This window comes from Somniosus microcephalus, chromosome 7 (genome assembly GCF_052327205.1).
Source record: "Somniosus microcephalus isolate GS21.2 chromosome 7, FLI_Smic_1.0, whole genome shotgun sequence".
In the NCBI taxonomy this organism is placed as follows: domain Eukaryota; kingdom Metazoa; phylum Chordata; class Chondrichthyes; order Squaliformes; family Somniosidae; genus Somniosus; species Somniosus microcephalus.
Genome location: NC_140993.1, coordinates 74,259,058 through 74,270,921, shown reverse-complemented (window position 1 = coordinate 74,270,921; position 11,864 = coordinate 74,259,058). Strand labels below are relative to the sequence as shown.

The 11,864-nt window shown below is 43.3% G+C and overlaps 1 protein-coding gene across 1 annotated transcript in view; it reads left to right on the top strand.

Moving 5' to 3' along the window:
• The first annotated feature begins 3,315 nt into the window (after positions 1–3,315).
• Positions 3,316–11,864, top strand: part of sdc2 (syndecan 2) — a 121,141-nt gene continuing 112,592 nt past the window's right edge. The window contains exon 1 of the mRNA XM_085992600.1: positions 3,316–3,786. Within this exon, the coding sequence (XP_085848726.1) occupies positions 3,727–3,786 (60 nt within the window). The 5' untranslated portion in view covers positions 3,316–3,726. The remainder of the gene's footprint in view (positions 3,787–11,864) is intronic.

Sequence of the window (11,864 nt, the reverse complement as noted above, 5' to 3'; positions counted from 1 at the left end):
CTATCTTCTATGTTTCTATGTTTCTATGTTTCTCAGCACTGTGTCCACCTCTTCAGTGGTGAAGGCCACCGAAAAGGAGGTGTGCGGAGCGGCTTTTTGCAGAGAGCTGAAGCAGCTTTATCAGCATTTGTTTCCGGTGGTAGTCATTTACCTTTGAGTTGGTTAGAAGGCACGCCGCAACGGCATCTGCACTGACCTTTGGCACCTCACATAGGGGCAGTAAGGCAGCACCAAGCCAGCAGAGCAGGTTGCAGGGTTTCCTGCTGGAGTGTGAGAAATCCAGGTTTTCGGTGGTTTCTCACCAATGTGCTAGTCTGCCTTCATCTAGGGAATCCATAAGTGCGGTTGCTGTATCTGGGTCTTGGGTGACATTGAACTGTTGTGTAAGGCCTGCTTTTACCAGCATAAGAATTTAAAAAAATAGAAAAATAAAATTTTATCACTCATTTGTACATTAAAAACCCTGTCCAATAAGGTAAGTTTATTTTTAGCCCCGTTAAAACATTGTGGGCTAGATTTTCAGTATAGACAGTTTTGGGGCGCTAACCTTAGCGCCCGCCCGAAGTTAGCGCCCGCCCCAAAGTAGCGCCCCGTTGCCGGAAATTCAGTGGCTTCGCCCTAAGAGGTTGGTGGAGCGCTAAAAGAGGCGTTCCACTACTATCTTTAGGCGCTAAGCCGGCGGTGCAGAGCGCAGCGCCCGAGCTCGGGCGCAGCGCACGGCAGACACTCTGGTGCCAGTGAGCTCTTAAAGGGGAAGGGTGCATGTGTTTTTTTCAAAGGCAGAGTCTGGGGGGAAAAGATGATGATGGAGAAGGAGGAAGAGGAAGAGGAAGAGGAAGAGGAGGAGGAGGAGGAGGAGGAGGAGGAGGAGGAGGAGGAGGGGTGGTGGTGGTGGTGGTGGTGTCTGGAAACATAAATACGCCATTCAGAACAACACACTGCATCCTTCCACACAACACATGCAGACTGCCATTTATAGTGCAGGAGGAGTGCCCTTTAATTTGCGCTCCCCAGGGTGTGTTGCGTTCCATTTTACAAACGCTCTGGACGCCAGCCGCACAATGGGGCGGTCCGACTGAAGTTTGGATTCGGGGCGGCCAAAGGGCGTTGCACGAGGATGTGACGTCATTTTCTGCGTGCGCATCCGGGCGGCCGCTAAACTTTGCGCCGGCGCTAACGGGCAACTTAATTTGGGGCGGGGCGCAAACTGCGCTGCGCCCGGGCGCTACACGCATAGCGCCCGAAAATCACTTCTCTTAAGGCGCTAACTGCTGGCGCAAGCAACTGAAAATCTAGCCCATAATTTTTTTCTCCAAAAATTTAATTTTAGTTTAAAATATTTAATTAAATGGCATTTTAATTAATTTTAAATATGTAATTAAAAAAAAAATTATTTCATGTGTTTGTGTATTTTTTAAGTGATCCCCATTCATACTTACGGGGATTCTGTACGGAACTCCCATAATTATGAATGGGGATTCCCTTCTTTTATTGGTTGGGCCGGCCCACATGATCCCAGGGGCACTTGCGAACCGCGTGTGCCCCTGAGAATCGTGGGCCTCTGCCCGCACATACCCGGAGAGGCCCAGGATCGTAAGCCTCCATACCTCCCGGGCCACCAGGTAAATGCATAGATATTTTACAGGTCGGAGGCATCCGATCGCAAATGTTGGGCCAATATATCTGGAACACTAATGAGCAATGCCACTGCGTTAAGAGATGCAGGTTTGATTTGCCCAATGTTGCTGAATTGTGGGCAGCTGTGTGCATGATCTAAAAACTAGCATATAAAACAGTATACATTGGCCTGGAATTTGCAGTTGTAATGACGGTGAAACTGTCAGCGTTCACTGACAACTTCTGGCGTTACCACATACGGAGTTAAACACAGAAATCCAGAAGTGTTGTCAGTGATTGCCCGTTCCTCCACAAGGTGCACTGTTGAAATCCTCACTGATGGAATCTTACAAATCACTGAATTGACATGAACTTCCTTTTTTTATGCTCTGAGCTCGCTGTAAAAACCCCAGAAAAAGTTAAGCCTTGTTGAATGAGGTGTAACTGGATTTTTAACAGCCTACTATGTCATAATTACTGCTGCACAACCTCTCTGGCCCAGTATCTATTTTACACACATATTGTGTAATGGGCTGGATAGCCATTTAAATCTGCTTTTACCTCTATGCAGGGCGGCACTGCAGAGCTTCATCATGCGGAGGAGCGGGTTGGATGGTGCCGGAGGAGCTGGCGCAGCGCCTGTCCTCCACCAACGTCCGGCTTGCAGCCAAAGCCATCGAGTCGCTGAAAGCGGCACTGGGCCCTGACTCCACTAGGTGTATCGAGGAGGCTCAAGCATGTGGGGCGATCCCGTCCGAACTGACCCCCATTTGGACGGAATTCCTCATCGGCGCGCGGCCCCGAAACCCCTCTTGGGAACCAGCGCCTCACAACTTGAGCCATCTCGGGGAAATACCCTCCGTGCCCTTTAGCTCTGCTCAGAGGGGTTTCCTGTATGGGCTGCTCCTGCATACTCTCCACTTTGTCATCTTCGCCTGCCGACCGCCTTGGCGTGCCATCTTGTTGTCCGGCGGAGGCAGAGGCCCCCAGTGGAGGGCTCTCTATGCGGGAGTCCTCCCCTTTTCTATTGGGGACTTGGCCTGGAGGGTGTTACATGGAGCGGTCCCGTGCAATAAAATGTTAAGTAGGTTTACGGACTCTCAGGCCGCCTGCCTTTTTTGCGACCTAGAGGAGTCCGTGTTCCATGTTTATATAGAATGTCAGAGGTTGCAGCCCCTGTTCCATTACTTGAAGGGGCTGCGCCTTGATTTTTGGCTGCACTTCAGTCCCACGCTCCTGATCTTCGGTCATCCGGTGCGGAGGGGAGCGGGCAGGTCGGAGGACCTCCTTGTAGGACTGCTCCTGGGCCTGGCCAAGGTGGCTATTAATAGGTCCAGGCAGCGGGCGTTCGAGGGGGTCGTTCGGCCCAATTGCCTGCCTCTCTTCCGCGGCTATGTTCGCACCCAGGTGGCCCTGGAGATGGAGCACGCGGTGTCTGCCGGCACGCTTGAGGCCTTCTGAGACCGGTGGGCGCCGCGGGGACTGGAGTGCAATGTAATGTAATTTTAATTTGATTTGATAAGTTTTATTTAAAGTTCTATTTAATTTACAGTTAATTGGTTCTAACCAAAAGAGCAGAGCTTCTCTATTGGTCATGTCAATCAAATCAAGCTGCTCGCCCACACCCCTGGAGCAGAGCTGCGCACGCATCCCATGAGCGGCTTTTTTCCCACTTAAATCGCACAGCCGACGCATTTAGAGGTTATTGCAGGAGGGTTAGGTAAGAAGTGTGATACTCTCTTGAGAAGGAAGCTCCTTTTGCGTTCAATTGCATCGATTATTTTCTTTCAACAAAAGAAAACCCGTTTATTTTAATATATATATAATATATATAATTTGAATTACATTTAATCAGAGGAAGAGAAATTCAAGACAAGCGCGTGAGGAAAAAGTCCGCGGAAGAATATTCTTTTGAAGAAGAACAAGTGGTGTTTGCGGGGAGTGAGGTTGCGGAGCGTGCAGCGGGACTGCCGGTCCGCCAGGAGCAGCCAGGCTTTGCGAAGCGAACGCGGCGTGAACCCCGGGACGTTCCACAGACCAACGCGCGCGAGCTGCTGAAGCCGGAGCCGGAGTCGGAGTCCGAGCCCTCTGGAGAGCGGCGGCAGCAGGATGACGAACCTCTGGATATTCCTTACTTTAGGACTCTGCACACTGGTAAACGGAGAACTGGTGAGTCCGGGCAGCGGGTAAAACGTGAGAAGATGGTCGTTTGCTGTTTAGTCCGCTTTGCTCCGGGGGCGAGTAATGGAACTTCCAAATGTGAATCGGGAGAAATTTGTAGGATCAGACGAGGCACGCAATCTAGTTTGTGATACTGTTAACGCATTTTGACTTGTGGTGCAGTTAAGAGTACGATTTTTCTTTCCCGATGTTTCGATTCTTTCATGCAAGGGTCTTAAAGTTATGAGTGGTCATTTTAAAGAAAATAAACGTTCAATATCTGTGTAAAAATTATATATACAATTGAATGTAAACTAAGCCTAAATAGTTTTTGTGTCTGCATTGTGGATTATTTCCAGTTTCTTATAAGAGATTGTATAGGGATACATTGGGAAGGTTTTTTTTCCACCTTGTTTCAGATTGCTGTAAGGCTGGGTGAATTCGATCCAAACACAGGATCGGTCCTAATACCGTGGCGTGTGTTGCAAAGCGCTCTTGAGAAATGCACTTTACATATGCGGGAATGTTACATTCTTTAATCCCCCCAATAGAACGGAGGGGAAAAGTAGTTTCGCCTGAGGCTGTGGAAAGGAGATTGCAGTAAATTAATTCCTCCTGTCGCTGTGTGAAAGGATCAAGACACAAGCTGACCTGTTTGAGGAACGAACCATATATTAAGCTCCGGAAGTAAGGAGAGATGAAAAGGGACAAGTTCGGCAGAAAGTTTCTGTGCGTGTGAAAGTGCAGGTGGAATATTTTGTTGAAATAACTGTGCAAATCCTTTAGGTGGCGTCTGAGAATTTCTAGCGACTAGCGCTACCATATTCACCGTTTTTTGGTAAAATACATGATTACTGTAATGTACAATACCACAAAAGTTAGCTTGCTGCAATCTAGTTGTTGCGCCACTAGTTCTCTGCATTATATAGGATATTATTGTCCAGTTATGCGTTTGGCTTTTTATATAATTTAAAGCTCACTGAATGAAAGAAAAATTGTCATTGCAGGAATTCACTACAAAACCGATCAAGTAAATGGAATAAATACAATTAATATAGATTGAAATTAAGCTCTGAAAGTATTTCTGTCCTGAATCTACACTGGAAAAATAAATGATCAGTGATATTTGTATATACACATACACTTTTTAGTGACACAACTTTTTTGTCTTTGTGGCTTAAAAAAATCTATTCGTAGTTTGCCAAAGCGTGAATCTGTCGCAGTGTGACTATCTAACAGCCAGTCTGGCGGCTACTAAGTGTAACCTGTGCAGCCAGCTGTTCCAGGAACTATATTCCAAAAACCCTCTTAAAAGCCCAGTACACTTTTTTAGTATAAATTATTCTAATTTGCTCAATTAAATGAAATTGTGTGCACCATAATTTTATGGTAATTTTTTAATCTAAATTGAAATTGGTTGGGAAGAGAATACTGTAGGTTACCTCTGCTGAATAAGTACAGTATTGTACCTAGTTATTCATCCATCCAGTTTTATATAACTGAGATAAATTTCTCAAACATATTGTGTACTTCTTTGAAAATGGCCCCCTGTAGGTAAACTATTAATATCCCCAGTAATTTCCTTGTTATGAAAACTAGATGACTTGCAGCAAAATTCCTGTAACTGAGTACAGTATAAAGTCTAACCCATGTTTGCACACACAATTTTCTTTGAATATATAATTTTGCTTCTCAAAATAATTTTCTTGTCGGCAATTGCATAAGAATTTTTAATTACACTTTGCACCTCAGGAAATTTACTTGCCTCATTTGATAAATGGTATTTTTAAGATAAATATTCTCAGGAAATGTAAAATTATAAAAATAGTTTAAAGCTGCACTTGCCTCTTTTTTTATTTCATATAAAATAAGTATGTTTATATGTTCTGACTTGTAAATGTATTCCACAGTTGAACACTACAGTCTGTTTAATATAAAGCAGTAAAAACAGAAAAAAATTCTCTCTTTGTAAATTAAATTCTAATAAATGTCAGTGACCACCAGAAATTGTTCAAATTGCAAGTCGTTTATTTCTCTCTCCCTCTCTTAAAGTAGGTCTGGTAACAAGGTCAGACAGAGCCTGTGTTGAATACTGTTAGAAAGAAAGACTTGCATTTATATAGTGCCCTTTCACGACTACCGGACATCCCAAAGCACTTTGCAGCCAACAAAGGACTTTTTGAAGTGCAGTCACTGTTGTAATGTAGGAAACGCAGCAGCCAATTTGCGCACAGCAAGTTCCCACAAACAGCAACGTAATAATGACCAGATAATCTGCTTTCGTGATGTTGGTTGAGGGATGAATGTTGGCCAAGGCACCGGGGATAATTACCCTGCTCTTCGAAATAGTGCCATGCGTTTTTTAAAGTCCACCTGAGAGAGCAGTCGGGGCCTCGGTTTAACGTCTCATCTGAAAGACGTCACCTCTGACAGTGCAGCGCTCTTTCAGCACTGCACTGAAGTGTCAGCCTAGATTTTTACACTCAAGTTCTGGGGTGGGGTTAGCACTCTTATCTTACAGCATTTTAATATTATGTTTTTGCTACACTTTTCAGCAGAATCTTAATAGAATTGAGTAAAATTTCTTGCCATTAACAGGCTCGTTGTGGCTGCTTTTTTGCATCCTGCAGTGTGTACGTTTGAGCATTGTTGTAAAAAAAAACTTGGGTGGAAAGTTTATCTAAGTCATTAATACTTCGGCTGAGTCAATAATTCAATTTAGTTTTCGAAGAAGAACAAAATTTGTATAATTACAACATGAAGGTGGGAAGTCAGTCTCACAGCAGGCACACTTCTTTTTCGAAGGTCCTCATCTTGAATACTTGGATTAAGCAGTTGGTGATAAGTAAGCCTGTTACAGGGCATTGGAATTGGACATCCAGCGTATCAAGGTGACTGGCATGATGCAAGCTGTGTGGGTCATTCCACCACACTGAAAGCAGATGTCCAGCATGTAGCTGATGAAGATCTTCTGACACTTGAGATGACAGCTGCTGGAATACATCACCAGGCGACCAGATATGAGAACAGTGCTCATATATCCAGGTCATGGTGCCTACCATCATTGGGTTGCAAAGAGGCAAGCAGTTGCTGATAAAGCTCTACACTTGCAACTGGTGGACCCGCCATTTGATGGGATGTGATATATGTCCATGCTGGGGTCCGGAGGATGGTGCTAATGGACACGCACATCTTGTGTTGGTCATATGCCACTTGTGAGGAGCTTTTCATGCCTGTTGTTACATAGCAATAGTTCACTTCTGCACTTTGCCAGTTGTCTGGCCACCTAGTGACTATCTGGGAGTGAAAGGTAAGTGAGGTCCTTGGGGTCTAGGTGGCTCCAGGGTGACACACTTGGCAGTGGTAGCTTGAAATCCAGTTAGCCCTTTGTGGCAGACTCGGTAGTCTTGTACCTGAACTAAGCAGGTCCTCAGTACTCCAAGGCACTAATCAACTAGTCGACGCACTAATGGAACCTGGAACGGTGTAGTGGGGAGCAGGATTTTTCCCACTTGGATCCAGATATCCATGCAAGCCAGTGTCTCAAGGTAGGCCTAACTGGACAAACGGTATCTAGTAAGCTGACTGGTTTTAGCTAATTAACCTCCGCAGCACTGGCCCCAAGACTCCGCTCTACCAGTCTGTGTCTAGGCTTTCTGGACTTGGGTATGTGGGATATCTTCCTTCAGGGAGAATGTGTGCACTCATATTGGGCAAATATAAACTTTACAGTGAGTGTAGGTTTATCGGCAGCTTGATTTGGAGAGTCTTAAAACGTGGTGATGGGTTTATGTGTATGTCAGATGCCTGACTGCCCACAATAAATATGCGTACAGGGAATTCAAGTATTTCTTGGGGAATTTTGTATGAGATGATCTGTCTTTTTGGGGGCGGGGGGAGGGAGTAAATTGCAAATATCTTGATAGCAGATGCTTGAAACTGATGATGTGAATTCTTAAAAGATCCACTGAGCATTTCATAAATTTACCCAGGAGATAAAGGTTATGGAACCTGCATTGTTTTAATAATTACGTTAAATCTGCTGTGTATTCATGCTTGTTCAGAATGTCATATTGTACATGTAACATTTAAAACTGCAATTTTCAGATTCCCTTCCTCTTTTTTCTGCTTAATTTTGGTGTTTTTTCCACGATGGTTATTTGCCTGCATTTTTGTTTTATTGAGAAAGCAAAGTTAAGGGGTGAAGACCCATAATGCAGTACACCAGTAGAGTTGATGAGTGAATGCGAATCATAGAAGTTACAGCACAGAAACGGGCCAGTCTGCATCGGCCTGGACATCCGACAACCTTTCCCCCTCTTTCAAGTAACCAGAATCATAGAATTTTGCAGCACATAAGGAAATAATTTAGCCCATCGTGTCTGTATTGGTTTTCTGAAGGAGCTATTGATACATTTAGACCCTTTTCTTCACTTCCCTTTTAAAACTTTTTGTGGCTTCTGTTCCTGTTCTAAAAAACTTCTACATGATTAAAATCTTCGAATTTCTCCATTTCACTCTTTTGATAAATGTATGCTTTTTTATTACAGATTTACTACCAATGGAAATAAATGTTCTCTCTTGAAACCTTTATTTAATTCCATTTTTGAAAGTTCTTATGAACTCTGCTTCTTAAAGAGTTTGTGGCAGAGCATTTCACATTCTGACCCCTCTGTGTAAAGAACTTTGTAACCTCTCTCATTCTTTTAGTGAGTATCTTAAATTTTACCCCCTCATTTATCATCGCCAACAAATGGGAACTCTTGGGCCACCCTGCAACCTTAGCAGTTCCAGTGTAAAGCACCCTAACTTCTCCAATCTCTCTTTTTTATAACTCTAATTCCTCATCCCTGATAACATCCCAGTGAATATATACTGCAACTTAGTTCCATTGCTTTTACCACTAAAATCTCGTGCACAGGTACAAAAAATAATCAAAAAGGCTAATGGAATGTTGGCCTTTATCTCGAGGCGGTTGCAATTCAAAGATGACAAAGTGTTGCTTCAATTGACCAGAGTCTTGGTCAGACACCATCTGGACTACTGCGTTCAGCTTTGGGCACTGAACCTAAGGGATTCTATATTGGCTTTGGAAGGGGTGTAGTGCAGATTCACCAAAAGGATACCAGAGCTTAAAGGGTTAAATTATAAGCCAAGTTTACGTAACCTGGCCTCAAGTTTAGAAAGTTGAAGGGTGATTCTAATAAAGGGATTTGATAAGGTAGATACAGAGAAATTATTTCCTCCAGTAGGAAAATCCAGAACAAGAGGGCATAATCTTAAAATAAGAGTTTGGCCATTTAGGAATGAAATCGAGAAGCACTTTTTCACACAAAGGGTAGTGGAAATCTAGATCTTGCTCCATCAAAAAGCTGTGGATGTTGGATCAGTTGAAATTTTCAATACTGAGACTAGTAGATTTTTGTTGGGTCAGGGTATCTAGTGATATGGAACAAAAGCAGGTAAATGGATTTGAGGTACAAGTCAGCTATAATCTAATTGAATGGCACACAAGGCTCAAGGGGCTGAATGGCCTACTGCTGTTCCACCATATCCTTCCTGTAATGATGTGCCCAAAATGGTACATAATGCACCCAGCTGTAGCCCAACTAAGGTTCTGTACAAGTTCAACATTATCCTTGATTTTGTATTATATGTAATTAGACACAAGGACTAGAAGTTTTTGACCCGCTTGGAGCGGGGGCTCGGTAGAGCGCGAGAAACCTAGAAGTCCGGGTTTCCCCCCACGCTGTGAGGTTTTAACACAGCGTGTGTGTGACATCACGGTCAGGTTCCCTGCCCAGATGTTGACTTGATTGACAGTCTGGTTTCCAGTTGGGCGGGGAACGTTGGACAAGAGGCTGTAACCACAGGTAGGTGCGAGCCCTGATCCTGGGGGGGTCTGATCCCCAGGCAGCAGGGGGCTAATGGTGGGGGGTGCAGGAGGAAGCGCTCCTGCTCCTCTCGGCCCACAAGAATTGCTCCCCTAGGCTGTCCTCTCCTCGCTGCAGCTGCTGGGAATCCCGAGACCTGGAATTCCAGCCACAGTTTAAACCTGCACGGCAGGTTAAATCCGAGGTTTCCAGCATCATTATAATATTTAAAGTGCCAACCCACTTCCTGGCCGCCCCGTCCCGCCTCTGTTAAACCTGGGAGTGGGTGGGTTGGGGTCAGGGTTTACATTTTTAGTACTGTAACCTCCCACCCGACCCCAACTCTTTTTTGGGGGTTAAAATTCCCCCAAGCATTCTGTTTGACTTTTTTATGGCCTTATCTAGTTGCACTGCCTCCATTTCCATTTATAAAAAAAAATCCCATATTCTTCCAAAATGTTTTACTTTATTTTTCTATTTTGAGGTGCATATGCTACACACCTGCCCATCCTGCCAACCTACATTTGTCCTCCGGCAGGCTTTCACAGTCCTCATCACAATTTGCCTTGCACCCCATTTGGTGACTTTCTAAGAGTAGATTTGTTGTGTGTGTATATAGTAAGAGTGGCCTCAACACAGACCCTTTGGAACACCACTTGCCAAGTTTTTGCAGCATGAAAAATGTCCTTTTATCCCCACCCTTTTCTGTCTGCCCTCCAACTATCTATCTCCATGTGGTCACATTCCCCTTAATTCCATGAACTGTTACCTTAGCCATAAGTCTCTTGTTTGGAACATTATCAAATTCTTTTTGAAAATCCATATAAACCACATGCATTGATTTCCCTTTATCTGTCCTCTGTTGTTCAGAAATTCTATAAAGCTGGTCAAGCATGATCTGCCCTTTGAAAATATGTGCTGACTAGCTTTGAATAACTTGTTCCTCCAAGTGCTTAGCCATGTCATCTGGTAGTTTAGCAACTACTGAAGTAAGACTAACTTGTGTATAATTTTGTGGTTTAAAGCTGTACTTTTTTTTTGAACAGAAGTGTAAATTTGCCACCCTCTGGCTATCGGGGACAAATTTCCTTCTCATAGAATTTTAGAAGATTATAGTCTGAGCTACTGCTGTCTTCCTTAGCTACATACAATGTCCTTGGATGTCAGTGTCTGGTCCCTGTGATTTGTCTTCTCCAATTATGAGTAAATTATTTTTGTACTATTCTATTTGAATGATAACATCCACCAAATATTTCACAACCACCTCTGATGACTGCGATGAAACAAAGCTATTTGTGGACGTGAAACGATGTGAAGGAAATAATTTTCTGGTATAAACAACACTTAATGACCAAAGCGCATATTTCAATAGATGAAGCAACTGATCAGTGCCTCTGACACATGGAATGACAAACATGAAATAACAATAATTCGTGTTATAGCCACAGTTGATTGATTGATTTTTTTTTTTTTTAAACAAAGGTTAGGCAACTCAAGTAGAAACTAATCTTGCTGTAGATTCAGATCGTCCGTGCAACAGAATTTAGAATTGAAAGTGCAAGTAAAACATACACAGGAAGACAGAGATGGAGGAAACATGGTTTTTTATTTGTTTTTGGGATGTGGACATGAAGGGATAATTACTAGTCCTAGCCCTTTTCGGGCTACCCCGGATCAGGCGTATTCCCCAGACGCTCACCTTCAACTAAAGTTAGAGATAGCCAAATTCTATAAGATGCTTAAATGGGTCTAAAGTTCCAGACTATCCCTAAAGGAAAGGAATGACTTGAAGATGTTACCGTCCTCCAGATAGCACTTCTAATAAGTTTAACTAGACTGTAACCTTCCGGATATTGAGGATCTAGAAAACCCCCCAGAATTCTGCAACTCCTTACAAAAGAGTGTACAGAAATTGAGTTCGCGAGTTTGATACAGAAATACTACTTGAGACAATTATAAAAATATATAGATTTATTTAAGAGCTGACATATAGTTAACAGCTGTTGAGTCAATCGCAACTGTAACAGTTCAAAACACAAATAGCTTACATTTCTTATTCTCCGAGATCCTTATTCTCAAATCTTAACTTCGTACATTTTTACATTTTCTATTATTCTTAATCCAGAATATCCACCAAAATCAAATAAAAGTACCTTTTTGATCCCTGAGACTCAAAGAATTAAAAACTTAGAGACTGCCTCTGAAGTTGAAAAT